General features: G+C 40.3%; 1 protein-coding gene across 1 annotated transcript in view; it reads right to left on the bottom strand.

The window, feature by feature from the left end:
* Positions 1–2,110: 2,110 nt before the first annotated feature.
* SLC35B4 (solute carrier family 35 member B4) overlaps positions 2,111–20,997 on the bottom strand; it is a 40,279-nt gene continuing 21,392 nt past the window's right edge. The window contains exons 3-10 of the mRNA XM_065939207.1: positions 20,715–20,817; positions 19,261–19,310; positions 16,344–16,425; positions 16,064–16,124; positions 14,352–14,461; positions 12,693–12,768; positions 9,642–9,717; positions 2,111–8,606 (exon numbers count right to left, since the gene is read on the bottom strand). Coding sequence (XP_065795279.1) covers positions 8,360–8,606; positions 9,642–9,717; positions 12,693–12,768; positions 14,352–14,461; positions 16,064–16,124; positions 16,344–16,425; positions 19,261–19,310; positions 20,715–20,817 — 805 coding nt within the window. The 3' untranslated portion in view covers positions 2,111–8,359. The remainder of the gene's footprint in view (positions 8,607–9,641; positions 9,718–12,692; positions 12,769–14,351; positions 14,462–16,063; positions 16,125–16,343; positions 16,426–19,260; positions 19,311–20,714; positions 20,818–20,997) is intronic.

Consider the following 20,997-nt stretch of genomic DNA (forward strand, 5'->3'; position numbering starts at 1 on the left):
ACCAGCAAACATCCTCTACTGTCAGGATCAGCCTCATCTACTAACAGGGGGCAAAAGCTGTGAGACCTGCTAGGCCATGGCCCTACCTACCAGCAGGCCAACACAAGCTCTAGGACACCCCAAACCCTGTAGCCAGACTTCAGGATCTAGCTTTGTTCATCAGTAGGCTGGAACTAGCCCCGGACATGACTTCACACCAGTGGGTGGGCACCAGTCCTGAGATCTCCTGGAACCCAAATCCACTCACCAGTATACCAGCATTAGCCCTGGGGCTCTTAGAGGTTTCAGGGCTTACCAACTGATAGCTCAGTTGGTAAAGAATCCACTGCAATGCAGGAGACCCCACTTCGATTCCTGGGTCGTGAAGATCTGCTGGAGAAGTGACAGGCTACCCATTCCAGTATTCTTGGGTTTCCTTTGTGGCTCAGCTGGTAAAGAATCTGCCTGCAATGCGGGAGACCCTGGTTCTATCCCTGGGTTGGGAAGATCTTCTGAACAGAAAGTTCTGTTCTGGCCTGTAACATGGAGAATTCCATGGACTGTATAGTCCATGGGGTCACAAAGAGTCAGACACGACTGAGTGACTTTCACTTTCTCAGGGGTTTCACAGGTAGGTGCATCATGACCTGGCCCTGCCAGCCAGTGGCCAGAAGCCTCCACATGAGGAAGGGCCTGGAAACCAGAGTGGGATCAAGCCATGCCTACCAGACTTCTCACAGCAGTCAGCTCCCTCTAAGAGAAGGATCCATACACCCCTCAGATGGGGCATCACTAGAGCATAAAGCTCTGGTGACCAAAGAGCAGTGTGCTGCTCAGACTCATAAGAAGTCTCCTACAAAAGGCCACTTCTCCAAGGTTGGGAAACATAACCAGCCTGCCACATACAGTAAAATAAAAACGGCAAGTCGGGCAAAATGAGGTGACAGAAGAACATGTTCCAAATAAAGGAATAAGATAGACAAAACCCAGAAGAAGAAGTGAATTAGAGGTAAGCAATATACCTGAGAAAGAGTTTAAGGTAAGAGTCAAAGATAAAGATCTTGAGAGTAAAGAGTGAAAAGTTTTGAGTTGTTAACAAAGTTAGAAAATATACAGAACTAGATGAAGAATAAGTGAAATGAAAAATACATTAGAAATACAGAAGGAATAAACAGAGGATTAAATGATACAGAGGAATGAATCAGTGAGCTGCAAGAGAGAGTAGTGGAAATAACTGAAGGTGAACAGCAAAAAGAATAAAAAGAAATGACTGTTTAAGAAACCTCTGGGAAAACATCAAGCATACTAATATTTGCATTATAGAGATCTCAGAAGGAGAAGAGAGAGAGAACAGGCAGAGAACATATTCAAAGCAATAATAGCTAAAAATATTCCTAACCTAAAAAACAGATATCCAGGTCCAAGGAGCATGTAAAGTTGCAAACCAGATCAATTCCAAGAGAACCACATCAAGACACACTATAAGTAAAATGGCAAAAATTAAAGAGAATATTAAAGAGTGGGAAGGGAAAAGCAACAGGTTACCTACAAGGGAATTCCCATAAGGTGATCAGCTGACTTTTCAGCAAAAATTCTGTAGGCCAGAAGGGAGTAGTATGATATATCTAAAGTGACGAAAGGGAGTAATAACCTACAACCAAGAATACTCTGACAAAGCTCTCATTCAGATTTGATGGAAACGTGAAAAGTTTTACAGATAAGCATAAACTAGGAGTCCAGCACCACCAAATCAGCTGTTTAACAGACATGTTGAAGGGACTTCTCTAAGCAAAGGCAACATGAAAGGGAAAAGCTCATTGGTAAAGGCAAAAAAATATATAGTAAAGGTAGAAAGTTAACCATATACGAAGCTAGTAGGAAGGTTAAAAGACAAAAGTAGTAAAATATATCCATAATAAGGAATTAAGGGATATGCAAAACAGATATAAAATATAATGTAAAAAACTAATTATGAGGGGAGGAGAGTAAAATGCAGTGTTATTAAAATGTTTAAGGAGTCAGCAATTTAATCATATGTATGTGTGTATACATATATGTGTGTACATGTACACGTATACAGATTCAGATACCTTATGATAACCACAAACCAAAAATCTGTAGTACATGCACAAACAGAGGAATTCAAACATAACACTAAAAAACTACCAAAGTACATACAATGTAAACTGTTGCAGCCACTGTGGAAAACAGTATAGAGGTTCTTTCCTCAAAAAACCAAAGATATTGATAGAACTACCATACAATCCAGTAATTTCACTCCTGGGTATATATATCCAAAGAAAATGAAAACATTAATATACATGTACCTCAATGTTCATAGCAGCATTATTTACAATAGCCAAGACTTTGAAGCAACCTAAATGTCCATCAACTGATGAATGGATAAAGATATGTATAAATACAATAGAATAGTAGTCAGCCAAAGAAAAGAACGAAATTTTGCTATTTGCAACAACCTGGATGGACTTGGAGGGTTAAATTTGCTTAGTGAAATTTAAAGTCAGAGAAAGACAAATGTTATTATTTTCATATATTATCTAAAAAATAAAACTAGAGAATATAATGAAAAAGTAACAGACTCACAGATATATAGAACAAACTAGTGGTTACCAGTGGGGAGAAGGAAGCAGGGAGGGGCATGATAGAGGTAGGGGATTAAGAGATACAGAGTTCTATATATAAAATAAATAAGCTACAAGGATATTTTTTACAGCACAGGGAATACAGCCAGTATTTTATAATAACTATAAATGGAGTATAATCTATAAAATTTGAGTTACTAGGTTGTACACCTGAAACATATTATTGTAAATCAACTATACTGCAATAAAAAAGAAAAAAAGACTGAGTATATAGTAAACTGCTTTGAAAGTTGCTTCCACATTAAGATTCATTTAAAAGCAACAGATGGAAGAAGAGAGCTGGCCATTGCAATGTTACAAAAATCAATGTGTTTCTATTAAGGCAAAGAGGTTTTCAGAGATTTGCTACAGAAACTTACTGCCAGGAACCTCTAAAACCTCCCAAAGTAAGCCAATCCTCTTTAAATTTCTGAAGTAGAAACTGACCTGTAGCTGGGGAAGTGGTTTGTGATTGACCCAGCTGCCAGGCAGCAGAAGCTAGGTTGCTTACGATTGTGGTAAAATGTCCCACCACTGTACAAAGCAAAAACTGCAGAGTTTTTGAAACAGCACCCAAGCACTTGAAAGGTAATGGTGATTGGAAACACCTGCAAGATATTTATCACTTTTATTAAGAAACAATGATTGTACAATTCAAGATTAAAAACCAGGTGTCTGATGAGTTGTTTTGGAAGGCAGAAATTTGCTCTTTATAAGAAATCATGGTAAAAAGACTCATTCAATTTGTTTGGCAAAAACATTTTATTCACAAAATCTCCCTTTTCTCCATAACTCTCTGCTCAAATAACTCAGAAGGCTGGAAGCTGACATTTGATATTTACACAGCTCAAAATCTGAATACTCACTCATGTCTTAGCTGTTCTACATACTCTACTACTGTCTAGCCACCGCGCCCCCCTCCACCATCTTTGTTTTTAAATCACAATATGAATGAAGAGCTCAGAGGCTGGAAAAATCAAATCCCCATCATCTTTCCCCAGCCCCATGCCACATAATCTGTTACAAAATCCTACTTTAAAAATCATCCTCTTTTGGGGGAGGATGATGTCATTCTCTGGAATGAAAGCAACTAGCACAGAAATGACTTGTGATTGCAAGCAACACACAAAGAACATTTTCATCACGTTGGGGAGTAATTACTGCTGCTCCTGGTTCGAGGAGTCTTCTTTACATCTCAAAAGCTATAAATAATCCAGTGCGCCAAAGAATCATTACAACGCTTACTTTAAAAAGTATGAGTCTTATTTCTTCTAAATGCAGACTAAGCTTCCCTCCCCCCAACCCACCTTGGCTGGTACCCCTGCAGCCTGCCTTACTTGATTGAAATTGAGGGCATTTGGTAGAACGCTGAGTGACTTAAGTAGGTAAATCTCCGTGTGATTCTGAGGAGACAAAAAGACAATGAGCTTAAGGCATCAGCCGATGCAAACCCACTATACCAGCTTTGGAGATGTAAGGGACACCCCAAGCAGCCTACTCCAAAACCTTTTAAGCATCTTTAATGGTACCCTGAGGGCCTCTGCTTGCGCTGAGCATCAAATGATGCAAGGTGCTAAATATGTAATGCTCTGCCCTCCTCCCACTGGCAACTGGAGAGCAGAAAGCAGCATCTGCACAACTCCTGGTGTGCATCTTCCCTTCCTTCTCTGGCTTAGAATCGCAGGAATGTTGTCTTATTTGCTTTCTTGCTGACCTACTGATGAAGAGTGGGAACGGGTATCAAGAACCATTAGAAGCTTTCTCAGGAATTTGAGGGAGTAAGAGATCTTGGCGAGGATTTATTTATTCATGAGATGCAAGTCAGATCCTGGTCCCTCCCTTCTCTGCAGTGCCAACTGTAAAGGAAGGCGCTAGAAAGAGCACACACTAGTGTCTCCCAGCCCAGCCTGGTACACACCACATGTATGCTAATGCTTATTATTAATTTTACTATTTATACTCATTTCCAAAGGTCACACATCCATAATAAAAATGGATTTTATCTATATTGACAGTTCTTTCACCCTAAGACTGAACTCTCATAGGTAACTTCCATGCACATTTTTCAAGATAGAGCTATTGAAACCAAAATGCTCATAGTTCTAGCCAAAGAGAAACAAACTACAACAAATGTGGGATCTTGATTTCCTATCTCCATGTTAGGGTGTCTTTCACTGTGCATTTATGGAGATGCTCAGATCTTTGCTACATTGGCTTATGTGCTAGCCCACCAAGAAGCGTGTCCCCCAGCCCAGAACAAATTCATTGGTTTACAATTACTCCTGACCTAATGCGGCCCACCTCCCCTCACCATAGACATTTGGCACTGCGTGTGAAGTCAGCTAGAGGTAGGGTAAAAAGAGCAAAAGATGAAAACTACTGCTTCCCAAATATAGACAAGAATGTGGTAGGATTGGTAGGATTCTCCACCCCACTTTGAGCTGTAACAGTATATAAACATTTGTACATTAACCTTTCTTGTTCTTACTCATCTACACATACATTCGCTCTGCCCGATATTTGCATCTGTATATAGACACACCCCTAGTATCAGTGCTTAAAACAATGTATAACAAAATACATGCTACACAGATATGTATATCCTATAAAAATCCACAAAAGACACCTAGAGGCCCCAAAGAATAGAGGCATAAATACAAGATTATAGGTGTCGCTCAGTAGAAAACTATGCGAGTAGCCAGAGGCTGCTGAAGAAATTGGAGGTAGGGGTTAGGATGTGAAAAAAAAATATGCAGAAGGGAGGAAAGGTGCTCAGGGAATGACACAAGCTATTATAATCCTTACAAAACACCAGGTAATCTTCCCAGAAGAATGGAAGGGGTTTGGTGAGGTTGGCAGAGATCAACTCAGCTTCTGTGTTTTTCTTCACTGGACGCAATGACCAAATTTCAGGGACCGGATTCATTTTGGGTAACTGTGCAGAAAGAAGGAAAAGACTATCCAGATTGTGTCCAAATACTTCAGAACTTGACAGAAACTTATTAAATGGATTAATGGTTTCAGCTGGATGAAAAAGAAAAAATCAAAAATAAATTCCTAATAAAAAATGAAAAAGCATTTATAATACAACAATGGAACTGTGGTAAAGGATATGCAGACACTAAATGAAATAACTCAAATATCCCCAATTTTCTCCTTTTGCCTAATTTATGACCCTGGTCAAGCTATGAAGTGAGTTCACAGGTACATTTACACACACAAAACTCGTGTTTTCTGGCTAGTCGTTTGCTATTTGATCTTTGCTCTAAGGGTAGAGTTTGGGATGCCTTAAAGATCAATCTCTTTTGTAAACAAACCATACCCTCTCTCTCTGGGGCACAAAATTGCACGGTCTTGATCCAGAGAAAGAGGAGAGGCATTTAACAGACATTTCTTCTCCAGTTACAGATGAGGTGGATCCTCTTAAAATGGTTTATTTGCCCTTTTAACAGGGATTGAAATCAAGTTCAACCAGGATTGAAAAAACAGTTAACCAAGGGGAATAAACTGTTTTTAAAAAGTATTAATTAGGATCTGTTAGCTGTATTTCCTTATATGCAACTACTGGAAAGAAAAACCAATTCCCAGAGCATTGTGTTCTTACATGCACTCATTTCATTGTATGAGTGCCCTAAGCTATCCATACCCATCCTCCTATGAATAAGACCAGCAGAAGTGTTTAGACTGAGAGAAACACATACTCCGTAAGCCAGAACCTAAAACCTCAGGAACCCAGTTAAATGCTGTCTGTGTACATCAACACTGTTTCAATTACTAAAAATTGTAATATTTCCTATCCACATTAAAAAAAAAAAAAAAGTGATACTATTTCATGTAAAGCTGTATAGTTATCCTGTCAAGACTCCAGACATGTAGCAATCAAACAGCCCCTGGGGACAGGTTCTTTTATTATACAGTAGGAAAAGTAGCTTTTGTTCTTAAGAGGCTATTTAACACATGGTATTTATAGCACCACCAGTCTGAGAAACTCTACATAGTTCAAAGAAATTAAATACCTTTTGAGTCCATGAACAAATTCACACTTAATTCAGCATGTTTTAGTACAGACTCTCACTGGCCCAGCACAGCTCTCAATGTCCAGAACAACAAATCGATCTGAAAACCCTGGGACTTAGGTGGAGAAACAGTATCCATACCGTATGTGACAAAAAACCCGAGGCAGCTTAACTGACCTCCCCCAAAGTGACCCAGGGTTTCTAGGACACTCATCTCAGACCCCATCAGAGAACAGCTCCTGATAGTGGAATAAACACATCATACCCTGGGTGAGCCCAGGAGACCTGGACAGCCACCTCTCTCGATTTAAGAACACAATCTGTGCCCAGCACAGAAGGAGAGGCCTCTATGTGCAAAAAGAGACAGGCTGGTAAGTCTGATGGACCCCAAAGCACATACCTGATGAGATGCAGGTCGGGGCTGTTGAAGGATGAGGAAATAAAACACTGACTTTCATGTTCTCCTCTCCACACAAGTGATCACAAACTATACAAGAGCATACATACCCCTACACACACCACCCTAACGCTGTTCTTCTTTCTCAAAATTATCCCATGGGAGGAAAACCAGACCTTTGAAATGATTAGCAAAAGGGTGGAAGGCAGGTTTCTACATATAAAAAAACACACTCACCCCCAAACCCAGCAAGAACATTAAGATGCCTTGTTTAAAAAAAGAAAAACCTTCTACTTCAGTTGTGGTTTGGCCTGATACACCACACCCACATGTACTGAATATATTGGTTTACCCATTAGCCTGACTGGTCCTAACTCTGAAAAGAGTTGCCAGGCAGAGATGAACCTCTCTGATTAAGGAGCGTTTCAAAGACTTAACCTCTCTCCCACATGGAACCCGCCCTGAGTGCCTGGCTGGGTGTAGAGGTGGGAGAGCCCGTGGCTCTCCGAGTGCCCTCTTGGCCAGTTTCTCCTGGGTCCTCCTGGCACCACCATCTAACCTTGAGGCTAAATGACTCGGACAACTGAGTGAAGACAGAGAGCAAAAGTCTCTCTCTCCCAATTCACACAACTTTTCTTGAACACTGTATCATAGAGAACTGCTGCAGTTTGTTCTAAGTACAGAAAGCAAAAGGTATGAAAGCGCATGACTGTTGCACAGAGGGAAAAAAAAGGAAAAACAGGAAAGGATTCCCACCAGTCTTGCCCCAGCGTCACAAGGCACACAGGGACACTTGCTCCTTGCCCGACTCTCGGGATAAAGCCCAGCCCCACCATCCCCGGGGCCTCAGTTCTCTCGGCCATTCAGTTCCTGGTGAGGGTGTCTGGAGCGTCAGGCTTAAAAAGTGCAGCTGAGGGTTGCAGGGTGACGGAGCAAGGGGACGAGGCCCCCAGAGGAGGATGGCTGTTACAGAAGAGAATCATCAGAACAGGTAGAATCTTGTCTGACACCACGGATATAAAACGAGTAGCTCTGGGGAGTCACAATTCAGTAAGCCAGTACAGTGCTGAATATTTTGGTAAACAAAACAGAAACAACAAATGAACAGGGCTACCCGACAGTGGAGAACCGTTCTCTTTTCTACTTCAGGGTAGAGGGGCATCTAGTCAGGGTCCACAAATGTGCGTCTGCAGAGCCACGAGAAATGAGAAGTCCCTCCCTCTGAGGGTTCCCTGGTACACGGCGGGTAATTCAGCATTAACCAAGGTGAAATGGCGGCCAGGCCCCGGCCCATTAGCCTCTGGTGTCTCTACTGCAGGCCGGCCTCAGTTCTTCTTCTCCTCCTTCTGAGGCTGGCCTTTGGCGGCCCCCAGGTTGTTCCACACCTCTGTGTACATGAGGGTCCCAGTGAAGACAAACAAGGTGCCCAGCCAGTGCCACAGGGTGAAAGGGTTCTGGAAGTACAAGATGGAGAAGATGAGGCTGACGAACTTGCGCAGCGTCACGACGAGGGTGACGGTGAGGGAGGCGCATTCTGTGGTGAGGATGAAGACGCCCCGGATGCACACGTACCTGGAGGGCGAGGTTAAGGCGGTATTCCGTCAACAGCCCAGAGATTAGCGGGAGAACCTTCTGGCCAGGTGCATGGCTTCAACGTTCACATCCCAGGAACCAGAAAACAGGGCGTTGGCCACGGCTGCCCTGAGGCTCCTCCTTAGAACACCCTGCAGAATTCCTGTCCTGCCACATGATTTGTGGATCCTAACTTGAAGCTGCCTGAAAACTTCCTATGATACTCATTTGGGATTTTTTTTGGATTCTTCCCATAGTTTACAGTGAAGGTCACCTCTCAAGTAATGACAGAAGGTAACACTGTCAGTAAAGGTGATCACATCTCCAAAAAGGAACTCTGTAGGGCAAGCATATGAGGTAACTTCGAGGAATGAGGTCAACCACAATCTGTTCCATTGTTTCAAAGGCTCAAGGGTTTTTCTAATGGGCCTAAGGTGGTTCAAGGGCTTCCCTTGTGGCTCAGCTGGTAAAGAATCCGCCTGCAACGTGGGAGACCTGGGTTCGATCCCTGGGTTGGGAAGATCCCCTGGAGAAGGGAAAGGCTACCCACTCCAGTATTCTGGCCTAGAGAATTCCATGGACCATATAGTCCACGGGGTCACAAAGAGTCGGACATGACTGAGCAACTTTCACATTCAAGGTGGTTCAAAAGAGCCATTTTAAAAATCAGGTCTTATTTAATTTGAAATTTCTTGCAGAATTTTGTGGCAGCTTGTGAAATATTCTAGGATACTGGAAAACTCCATGTAGAAATCATATAGTATTTCTGTCACATACTAATTCTTAGTTACCCACTGACTTCTATCCTTCCACCCAAAGGTTTTCTTTCCTAGTGTCTTAAGACTTACTGACCCTCCACACTGCCACCATCTCTTTGCCTTCCTCTCCATGCAACAAAGGAGTTCACTGGGTGGGCCTGTCTCCTCCTTACTGCAGAATAGATCAGAGCAAAAGCGAAATGCATGTCACTGCACCGTTAGAAGAAAAAACATTTCTGTGGCAAAGTAGCACAGGGCAGACGAGTGCAAAGGATACTGAGTGATGACATTCATGAGGAGGTAGAACCACATGATGGGCACTGTCACACCAATGACTGGAACCTGATACAGTTCTGCAGAGATCGAGAGACAGTCGTGTCACTTTGGACAGCCTATGTTTTCATCCCTTTGAACACGGTAACACAGATGAACACAGTAGAGATAGCAACATTTTTTCTCTTGCAAATAGACTTGGTCATATACTTGACTTGCCTTGATTCCAGGCTACATTGTCCTCAAGAGTCATTACACTGGTTTCTTAAAACAAATTCTATTTTAACTTTAAACTCTTTACCTTCCACCTGACTAGGGCCCCACTTTACAGAGAAAGATTCTGCAACACAGAGAAGTTCAAAATGATACGGTCTTAAGTATACTTGTCTTAAGATACTTGTCTTGAGAGACAAGCCCTAAATAAATGCCATTTGGAAATATGTTCAATCCTACCAGTAACCAAAGAATTCTAAATTATTACAAGGCTGTATCATTCTATATCTATTAACTTAGCAATTAAACACTTATAATAAATAATATCCTGATCTGGCAAGGTGGTAGCAGAACTAGCAGTCATTCAGTGGGTGGTAGTATAAATTGGTGTTTTCAAAATCAGTTTCACAATAGGTATTAAGTGGTCATAAAGGCATTGATTCTTATTCTCAGGAATTCAGTCAGTTCAGTTCAGTCACTCAGTCATCTCCGACTCTTTGTGACCCCACAGACGGCAGCCCACCAGGCTCCCCCGTCGCTGGAATTCTCCAGACAAGAACACTGGAGTGGGTTGCCATTCCCCTCTCCAATGCATGAAAGTCAAAGATGTGGATTAGTCCTAGTTAATCCAAAGGAAGAAACAAGTTCAACATACACTGTTGTGGTGTTTATAATAAAGGAAAAACGAAATCAGTCACAACGCCCAGTGATAAGAGTAAGGACTATGTAAGCAAAGGTACTTTAACTAGATGTGACATTATACACTTGATTTAAAACAAAAATCACAAAGATTATATATAGTCACATAAAAAATGCAGAACGAAAGTGAAAAAGAAAGTGTAAAATTATATTTATACAAGGATTATGACTGTGTGAGAATATATGTAAATAGTGTCAGGATGGAAACTGGTAAAATGAAATTAGCTCGTGTAGGGCAATAGAACTGTAACTTTCCTTCCTTGAAATACATTCTTATGTTTAGTTTTATATAATGAGGCTTGCACAGTAAATATATGGGAGGAAATAAAATATTCAAGATCAAAGAGAATAAGGACATAGTAATCCTTGAAGGATCAGTCTTTTTATATTGCTAAATTGTTTGGGAGGCTTGAACTATACGGGCTTCTCTGGTAGCTCAGACAGTAAAGCATCTACCTGCAATGTGGGAGACTTGGATTCAATCCCTGGGTCAGGAAAGATCCTCTGGAGAAAGGAAAGGCTACCCACTCTAGTACTCTTGCCTGGAGAATTCCATGGGGTCACAAAGAGTCAGACATGACTGAGCCACTAAAACTTTCACTTGAATTATACAGCATAACTGAGTAAAGTCTAACAAAGTGATGCTGAAATATGGTTAGTAAATGAACATTAATTTTTTTTTGCAAAAAATAAAAATGTATATACATATAAATAATTTCTAAAATTCTATGTCTGGACTAGTGGGAAATCCCAATAATTTAGTGTTCTATTGTCTTTGAAATACTTAGCAAGTACTGAAATGAAAAGAAAGTCAACAAATGTTATTACTGTATAATAACTTGAGAGATTCACTGTATCAGCTTGCTGGGGAAAGACAATCCATATGATGTACAGTATTTAGACAGATGTTCAGTTTCCTTGCAAATAACAACTTCATCTGAGATGAAAAAATGTGTACTTAGGAATGGTTCTAAAGAAGCTGAAGGCAGATCTTAAAAGATTTTTTTTTATAAAAATACCCATCCCTGTGACTTCTAGAAGGAGCATTCAAGTAACTAAATCAGTATTAATCTCAAGGAACTTGATAATGTATTTATTTCAACAGCCCTTTGCTATATGGAGTCTCTTAAGAGACCTTAGAAAACACTGCATCAAAAATCAGCTGTATGTCAATTATATCTCAATTTTTTTTTTAAAGTCAGAACCAACTGAGTAATTCAGAGCCTTAAAAACTTTCTTACATGCCGTCATCACACACTTTTTCACAGGCAAATGGGAGATACAACTTCGCAGACTCAGAGAACAGTTACAACTTCACAACTTGTGACCAGATAGCAAACAAATGTTTACTGAGTCCCTACTGTCATTCTACAAAACACACTTACCATTTTAGGTCTGAGCAACATAAAGTCTTAATTTTAAAAATATTTGTTCCCTGTGTATTCATTTGTCTGTATAACATGCTCTGTCTTTTAGTAGATAATCAGATTATATTGGGTTGACCAAAAAGTTTGTTCAAATTTTTCATTACACCTTATGGGAAAACCCAAAGGAATTTTGTGGCCAACCTAACATTGGTAATTTAAGTTAACTAACAGTTATTAGCTAATGTATTAAACAGCCACTGTAAAAAGTAATAGCCAACTCACACTGTAGACACCTGAACTAATTTTGCTTATTCTTGCGGCCTATCTACCCCGTTGTCATTTCTGTTCCTCCTTGCTTGGAGGCAGCTCGGCCTGTATCTGTGAGCAGATGTGCCTTCCCTAGCAGAGAGGGAGGAACAGGAGGAAAGAAGCTGGACTGCTGTCCAACTTCTCATGGCTCCAGTCACTGCAGTATTACTATTTGTTTGCATTCTCAGATCATCATACATTCCCTATTCAAATGCAAATAGCACACAAATTCCAAAGCAAAACAGAAAATTTGAAGATATTGTCTTACTTCATCGGCAAATAATTGAGAAGTGGCTGCAAAAGCTTTTGTTGCTGCAACCACTGATTAATGGCACTATATTTCAGGAAGGTGGCATGGGGATGGGTGATCTGGATATGATGAAAACTGCGGAGGTGAAGCCATGAGTAAAACTGAGACGTTGCCTCTGAAACTGTCAGGTAATTCTACTGGATAACCCCAAACTCACCAGAATTATTGAACAGAACTGCATGGTCATAAATGTCAGAAGCCAAGAAGATGAAACCAGGAAGTGGAAGGGCATGCTAGGGGAAGAAACATTTCATGTAAATTTAAATGCCAAAACATTACAGAAGTATAATATAGAGTATCTTTTACAATGATTGGAAGTTTTACAAGTTGTGTAACAAGAGATGTCAAGAAAAACAAGTCAGATTTGTTAAAAGTATTCAGTGCTTTTAATAGCTTCCCAGGTGGCACCAGTGGTAAAGAACCTGCCTATCAATGCAGGAGATGTAAGAGACACGGGTTCAATCCCTAGGTTGGGAAGATACATTGAAAAAGAGAATGGCAACCTACTCCAGTATTCTTGCCTGCAGAATCCATGGACTGAGGAACCTGGTAGGCTACAGTCCATAGGGTCACAGAGTCAGACACGACTTAAGTGACTGAGCACACACACAGTGCTTTTAATAAGCCCTGTATACTTTTAATAAGTCCTAACACTGTATGGCGTGATATCAACCAGAAAATTACAGTTCTTGCCCCATAGAAGTTGATGGTCATTACAAAACAATAGAGCCCGCATCCTTTCCTCAACAAAAGGGAAGGGGAAATTGAAACACAGTCATTCTGCCCAAAGGATCTGCCTATATCTTACTATTTTTGAGAATGGTTAAACAATATAACAGATTTAAAAATTATATGGAATGTGAAGGCAGATTTTAGGGAGTTCATGAAACTAATGGGAGAGAGACTAGAGGACAATATGAAGTCAGAGGAAAAGAAAGGAAGAGAGAGAGAGATTGAAGAGGAAGCGGAAATAATAGGTAAGCAAAGATTAACGTGCCTGACAACCACCTACCCACCACCACCACAGTAAACATTTACTAAGGAATCACAGTAAACATTTACCAAGCAGTTAACTACCTGCCAGGAACTGTGCTAAAAGAAACATGGGAACCAAACAGAATGTTCCTTTATTTTTTAACTCCCAGCCACATACTGTAGCTACAATTAAATATCTCAAATTGCTTGTCTGCAACTTCAGTTCAAAAGGTTTACAGGAAAGGACTCCCTGAGGTTGCTGAACCTGGGGGCAACGCTATCCCTGAGACCTTGAGGAGCTGGGCATTATCTCAACAGGAAAGAGTGGGGAGAAGGAAGAAAGCTAGAGAAGGTGGCTCTAGATCAGCAATTTCAAATAAGAAGCGAAAGGGCATATAATTAGCTAATTAAGTTCTCTATCAAAGGAATAAAGCCTGTTTGAGCAGCTTACTCTTCAAACCCCATCCTCCCCAGTTCTCCCCAATTCCTGCCTGTACATATTTTCCTTGGCATAGGGCTTTTGAAACTTCTGTTCCCTTTCCAGGTTTCCATATTGGTTTTAACTTAATTTCATCTTTAGGAACATTGGGTTCCTTGTCTTCTGGAGAAGGGAATGGTTGTTCCTGGTTGTTCTGTTCACACTGACTAATAGCAATCCTTTCTTGTAGAGAACTACAGCAGGCTATTAAAAGTGCCAAAGTTAGTGGGCCCCAAAGCAGTTTACTGGATAATAAATTGATCCTTCAACTACATCAGAAAGATAGTATATCATACTTGAACTAATATACTACAAAAACAACTCAGTAATTTTCCTTTTCCCCAGGTTCAAGAAATTGCTTACATTATAAAACAAAGCCTCCTTGGAGTGTTTCCCGAATTGTTTGTACAGAGTCTCTTGGAAAATACCCATCCTTGCGGACATCAGAAGAGCGAAAGTCAGTGCCCCAATGCCTGAAAAGCAAACATGGAGTTACAGAATGCCCGTACTGGCTAACTTCTGAAAAAACATTTATTCTTTTCTTAAAAAACATTCATTCAGTTCTACAAATATTACACACTAAACACGAACCATGTACAAAATTAAAAAAAAAATAAAAATCAACCACCATATTACCATCCAGTCCTAAATAGTTTGCTGTCTTTCTCTGTATATGTTGCTTAGAAATTGGGTTGGATAAAAAGTTCATTTGGGATTTTCTAAGATCTTACAGAAAGCCCAAAGGAGATTTTTGGCCAACCCAATAGATACTTTATGCTGAAATGGGATCATAATTAGTGTGTAATTTCATATCTTTTTCTTCATGATCTGTTTCCTGTATTTTCCTTCAAGTCAGTCCATTAAAAATGTTTTCAAAAGTATGATTTAATAGTGGCATATTAGTCTATCATGCGGACTATATCATAATTAAATGTCTTACAAGAGGAGAATGGTTAGATTACTTCTAATTATTTGATCATTAAAATCAACGTACATCCTAGTACATAAATCTTTTAAACAAAATGTTGATTATTCCCTTAGGAAAAACTCTTATAAGGGGGATTACTGAGACAAAGGTTGTAGACATTTAAAAAGCCCAACACATAATTTTTTTTCCCAGAGAGTCTGTGTCAATTTACCATAAACAACTTATATGAATATAGCTACCTTACCGCACCCTCAGCAGCAATGAGAATAATCAATATCTAGCCAATATAATAGACCAAAACAAAAAGATACTACATTTTGGTTTCAGTTTGCATTTCTTTGTTTAGTAACCAGTGAGACTGAACCTAAGTTGATTGAATATTAATTCTATGCCCATGAATTGTGTGTTAAAGTCTTTTATTCTTACTGGAGGAAGTATCTTCCTAATAGCTCATAAAGCTCTTTCTATGTTAAGAATAGCGACCTAAAGGGATAAAGTTGCAAAGTCAAGAAGCAAGGAGAATCCAGTTCTTTCACTGCTACTTTTCTTCCGTTTGGTCAGTCTCCATCTCTTATTGCCATCACTGACTTTGCCCTCTGTATAGGATATGGCGAGGGCAAAGCTCTATAGGAGTTGTTTAATTAATTCAACAAAGAGATACCTGTATTTTTAAAAATTTCCCAGGAGATTCTGATGACCAATCAGGTTTGGGAACACTGCCATTTGGAAGAGCTTATGAAGAAAAGAAATCTAAGATTTAGGAGTGGGTCCCACGGAAATTTAAAGGGTCAACTGCTATAATGTACCCTCCTTTTGCAGAAGCTTCTGCTCAGCAGACAGATCATAAAGAAATGGATGACACTCCCATTGTTCCCAGAGAGTATGATGGGCAACTAGACACAAACTCTTCTTCCTATACTAGTGGCAACCACGAAAAACATCCATGTTGTAGAACACGCTACCATGAACACAGACATTTTAGTTTCTTCAACCCTAAGGTTCAGAGATATATAGTCCCAGGTGCCTCTCTTGTCCATGCCATAATTTGTTCAGCTGAAGCTCCTTGCCAAGAAACATATCCCTTAGGAGAAAACTCTGAAAACAGAACTGCAGAGGCAATTAGCTTTACTGTAATTACTGTACTTGCCTAGTAACCACCATGCAAATGCCTGGAATCCATCATTCTCAGTTGAGCTGGACTGGGAAGTCTAGGAAATAAGAAAACATACGAGGTACAGAGACCAGAACAACAGGCAAGGGGCCTTGATACAAGGAAAATATTTATGTTACCCATTTCCCTCTGTAATTCTCTTTCAAAGACGTAAATCCTTGTTTGACATGAGCACTTACATTTATTGTATCATTAATAAGTACCTGGGCACCCCTGGTGAGTAGTGACTAGAAATCATTTGTGAACAGACTCTTACCACCTGCTTTGCTGACATGAAAGTGCAAACAAATATCCCCACAGACACCAGGGCAATGGAGGTATATTTGAAGATACTGTATCTGCAAAAATAAAAAGAGCACAGATATGAATTTCCGCATGATGCTGACAGTAGGATGGTTCACGAAAGTACAGATCACCAAGACATGATCAAGAGGATCAATTCTCGGCAGAGTTCACCTACGTCCGTGCGTGAAAGAGTCAGAATACTGACTTGTTTCTAGACCACACCCTTTCTGGTAGTGTTCAAGACTTGGTACACCAGTAGACTGTTTCATCAGAAAACAAAAAAAGGCAGATCAGGCACAACGACCCATTCTGCTCTTGCGTCTAAATGAAAGCCTGACAGATCTTAATACGGAATTCCTGTTGCTTTTCCTGGTTTCGAGGGCCCAAACATAGTGTGAAGAGACACAGCATGCAGAGGAAGGACAGGACAGAAGGACTGCCAGGACAAGCAGCAGGATTCCACACTCGGAAAAGAATTCAACTGTCCCTTTTCAGGGGAGGGGGCTGTCTTAATGTCTCTGAATGACTTAAACATTGTTTTTAAATGTTGGCATAGTTGGATAAAGTGAGTAATACTAAACCAATAGGACTATTAGCAGGAATAACGGTGGCATTTCACATTAACTAAAATAGTATCAATTAACATCCCTCTCAGGCTCTTGGTGATGAAGCAAAAACCCTCAGGCGACAATGAAAAGACGTTAAAACCTTACATCTGAAGTTTGCTACTCAAATATTTTGCATAGTTCTGGTCACAGCGTGTCAAAAAAAAGGCCAACAGAACTGGCTAAGGGGAGAGGCAAGGAACCAAAAGCACTACTCTAGAGAAGAGGGGTGAGCGAGGAGACAGGCACTGCTGCAGCAGATGTATAAACAGACGGGAGCTCTTCAGTCTGCAATGATCAGAGAGTGAGGTCTAAAATTCAGGTCTAAACAATCATGAAGAACACAGTTAAGGTGAATAGAGGTTTGGTCTTCAAATCCTGGAATGGGGAAAACACTATAAACTTGAAGGGGTACTACTGAAGATAAACAAAAGGAGATGATACATGACTAATCCATGATATAGATAGTTAGCTTAGAGAAATGTCTGCTCTCTGGGTAAGACCCACTGGAGACAGTCAAAAAGAAAGAGAGAGATTCAAGATGACAGACTCAGAACAGATTCTTAAGGAAAAATTAGATGTTGGATAAAGGCCCCTAACATTTGGGGTATCAGAATACTAATACATTCCTTTTATAGTAAGTTCTTCTGTATCCCTGCTATGCACCAAAATCAAAGGTTATAAAGACCACAGGTCTGTCCCAATGTGAATTTTACACTACCAAGAAGCACAGGGGTCACTTCAAAGGTAATGAGCCTGAGCATTATCTCTGTATGCTTGAGCAGAAGAGCCTAGAAAAGCAATCAACTACAAGGGTGCTCTCATCTGGGGAATATATGAGTCTCGGGAGATAAAGAGCTCATCACCAGGAGCCAGCAGGACAGGACAATTATCCTTTTTATGACCCAGTCCTTTTTACTTAAAAAACCCTAGGTTCCCATGCTTAATTGACAGCTACTTTCCAAGCTGGCACAGAGTTCCAATACTGGGGTTGGGTATGGACTACATTGAAAAGCTGGCACCAACTCATATTTTTGGTCCTAATAGTGAGAAGGAACTTTCCCTAAGAAATGTCCCAGCCTTAGAAACGTGCTGTCTCTGCCCCTTGCGCCCCTCTTCCTTGGGTGTGAGGGATGAGGCTCTGAACGAAGGTGAGACACAAATCCCTGGAAACAGCATCCCAGGTACTGCTACTTTTTTTTTGAAGATTGTTTTTTGATATAGACCGTTTTTAAAGTGTTTATTGCATTTGTTACAATATTGCTTCTGTTGCTTTGGGGTCATGTGCAATCAGCTCAACCAGGGATGGAACCCACACTGCCCAAATTAGACGGTGAAGTCTTAACACTGGACCTCCAGGAAAGTCCCTCATGTACTTCTGATACTTCCCAACTGTACCCAGAGAGAGCTGCTCATGATAGTCACAAAGACCAGTCCTAAAACTTTTCCTTGCCTCTTCTTGGCCACTTGGGCCTTTGTTAGGAATCTTCTTTGTAATACGTATGATTATTCCTTAGTTTGCTATGTTGTATGCTTCCTAGGAGAGCTCTGTCCCACAGAACTTTGGTAAATCTGGAAATGTTCCACATCTGGGCTCTCCAATATTGTCACCACTAGTCACACATGGCTACTGAACATTTAAAATGTGACTAGAGAAAAAATAAATAAAATAAAATGTGACTAGAGAGATGGAGAAACTGTATATTTAATTTTACTTTTTAATATTTAAATTTAAGTGTAAATAGTCACATGTAGCCAGTGATAACCACATGGGACAGTGAAGTTCTAGATTAATTCGCGTCATAAGTTATTGTTTTTATGTAGTTGCGAAGTTGTGTCTGACTCTCTGTGGACTATAGCTTGCCAGGCTCCTCTGTCCAAGGGATTTCCCAGACAAGAAGCCTGGAGTGAGTTGCCCTTCCCTTCTCCAGGGGATCTTCCCAACCCAGGGATCGAACCTGGGGCTTTTGCATTGGCAGACAGATTTCTTTACCACTGAGCCACCAGGGAAGCCTGGCTTCACACATTAGTATGGTACTCAAGATTTAATGACAAGAGTCTATTAATTCTACACAGAGAAAATGCTGCTCCAAAGATACAGGTGGGGCCTCTTCCCTGATCCACTGCCTCAGAAATGGGCCTCACTGTCACAGACAGAACCAAGAACCAAGGCAGACAGCCAAGAACAAACTTATCACCACTCTGAGAAAAGGAATCCAGACAAAACTATGGCTGGGGCTCAGGTGACCCTTCCTATATACAAAATAAAAGACCACTGCTTACCTTTTTTTCAAAATGATAATTCCTAGAATCATGTTGGCAATTAGAGAACCCTGTAAAAAGAGACAACAGTTTTAGTGCATGAAGGAAAGAAAATAATGTAATTCAAGACAAATATGAACATAAGACAAGAGGGAAAAACAACTACAAAGATGGAGGTTAGGATTAATAACTAGTGAGAAACACTTGTTCTTAGGACAGCAAAAAAAAAAAAAAAAAAAAAAAAAAAAAAACTATAAGAATCTATCATAGAAAATAATAACACCTTTTAAAGATAACATTAAGAATAAAAATGATCAATTCCCAATATGGTCATAGTTGAAGCCAGGGCTAGCAGGAATATTACAGACTTATTTTTGGCAGATTTTCTAATTAATTATTGTTGTTGTTTGTTGTTTAGTTGCTAAGTCATGTCGGACTCTTTTGCGACCCCATGGACTGTAACCCATCAGGCTCCTCTGTCCATGGAATTCTCCAGGCAAGAATACTGGAGTGGGTTGCCACTCTCCAGCAGGGTATCTTCCCCACCCAGGGATTGAACCCAGGTCTCCTGCTTGACAGGAGGATTCTTTCCTACTGAGCCACCTGGGAAGCCCATATAATTCACAGGAGCCTTTAATAAGCTTCTCAGCTGCTGTTAGACTGAATGAAGTTGGGCAGGGACCTCTCTCTTCTCTCGAAAGGCATCAGTTAGTCAGCAAGTGTTTATTGAAAGTCTACTCTGTGTGCAATGCTCTGAAGGTCATCTTAGTTATTATAATCAGCTCTGGAAAGTTCCTTTAGGGAATCTCACATTTAATCTCACAAAAATCTCAGGCCACACAAAAAACTTATTATTCCAATTTTCACCCATTTTGCATTCCTCTACAAGCCTAACTACATTCCCCTTTGAGTTTCTCTCCTGTTCTCAGGAAACACTCTGTCCTTATTTATACACAAACTAAACGAAACTCTCCCACCATGCCTGAGGCAAAGATGAAAACCCCTGCTGCTCCGGGAGAAACCCTACCTTCCTCAAGAATTTCCCTTTAGCTAATTATCTCAAGTCTCTGCTTTCAAAAAACAGCAGAAAAAAGAAGTAATCTATACCACATATTAGAAGTAAATATAATTTTACAGAAGAAACAAAAGTGATGAGAAAAAAGTTAAATAACATTCTTAGCAAGACTGAATATAAAACTAACCAGAAAATTAAAGGCAAGATCTGTTATCTGAGGAAATTTTAACTTTGCTTTTATTAACTGCCTATAAGCCTCTGATAAATGAAAAGTAAACCATCCACCTTCACATTTCTATCTTTATGCCTTCCATCTCAGATGAAATTCAGCCTCTTTTCATTCACCCATGAGACCTAGTCTTACACCCTAGACTTTACTTCCTACAGGAACTTTGAATTTAATGGACCCGCTTAACTACATTTTCCAGAGGAACATATGCATGTGAGTCTGCAGACTTACAGATCTAAATATCATGTGCAGGGGCATGGCGATGTTAAGATTCAGGGCGTAGTTGTTCACCACGCTGACAGTGAAGAACATGGTCACCATTACGGCGTAGTACCTGAGAGGCAGAGACAGCAGTTCATCATCACACAGGGTCTACAATTTCAAGAAAATCAAGTAGACTAGGAAATACATATTTTTTATTTTAAAAGTATTGTGCTTATCTTCTCTATGTTAAAAGACTGTATCACTATCACATGAAGTCAAATACCAAGTATATATGAAAATACTTCACAAA

This window comes from Muntiacus reevesi, chromosome 6 (genome assembly GCF_963930625.1).
Source record: "Muntiacus reevesi chromosome 6, mMunRee1.1, whole genome shotgun sequence".
Lineage (NCBI taxonomy): Eukaryota > Metazoa > Chordata > Mammalia > Artiodactyla > Cervidae > Muntiacus > Muntiacus reevesi.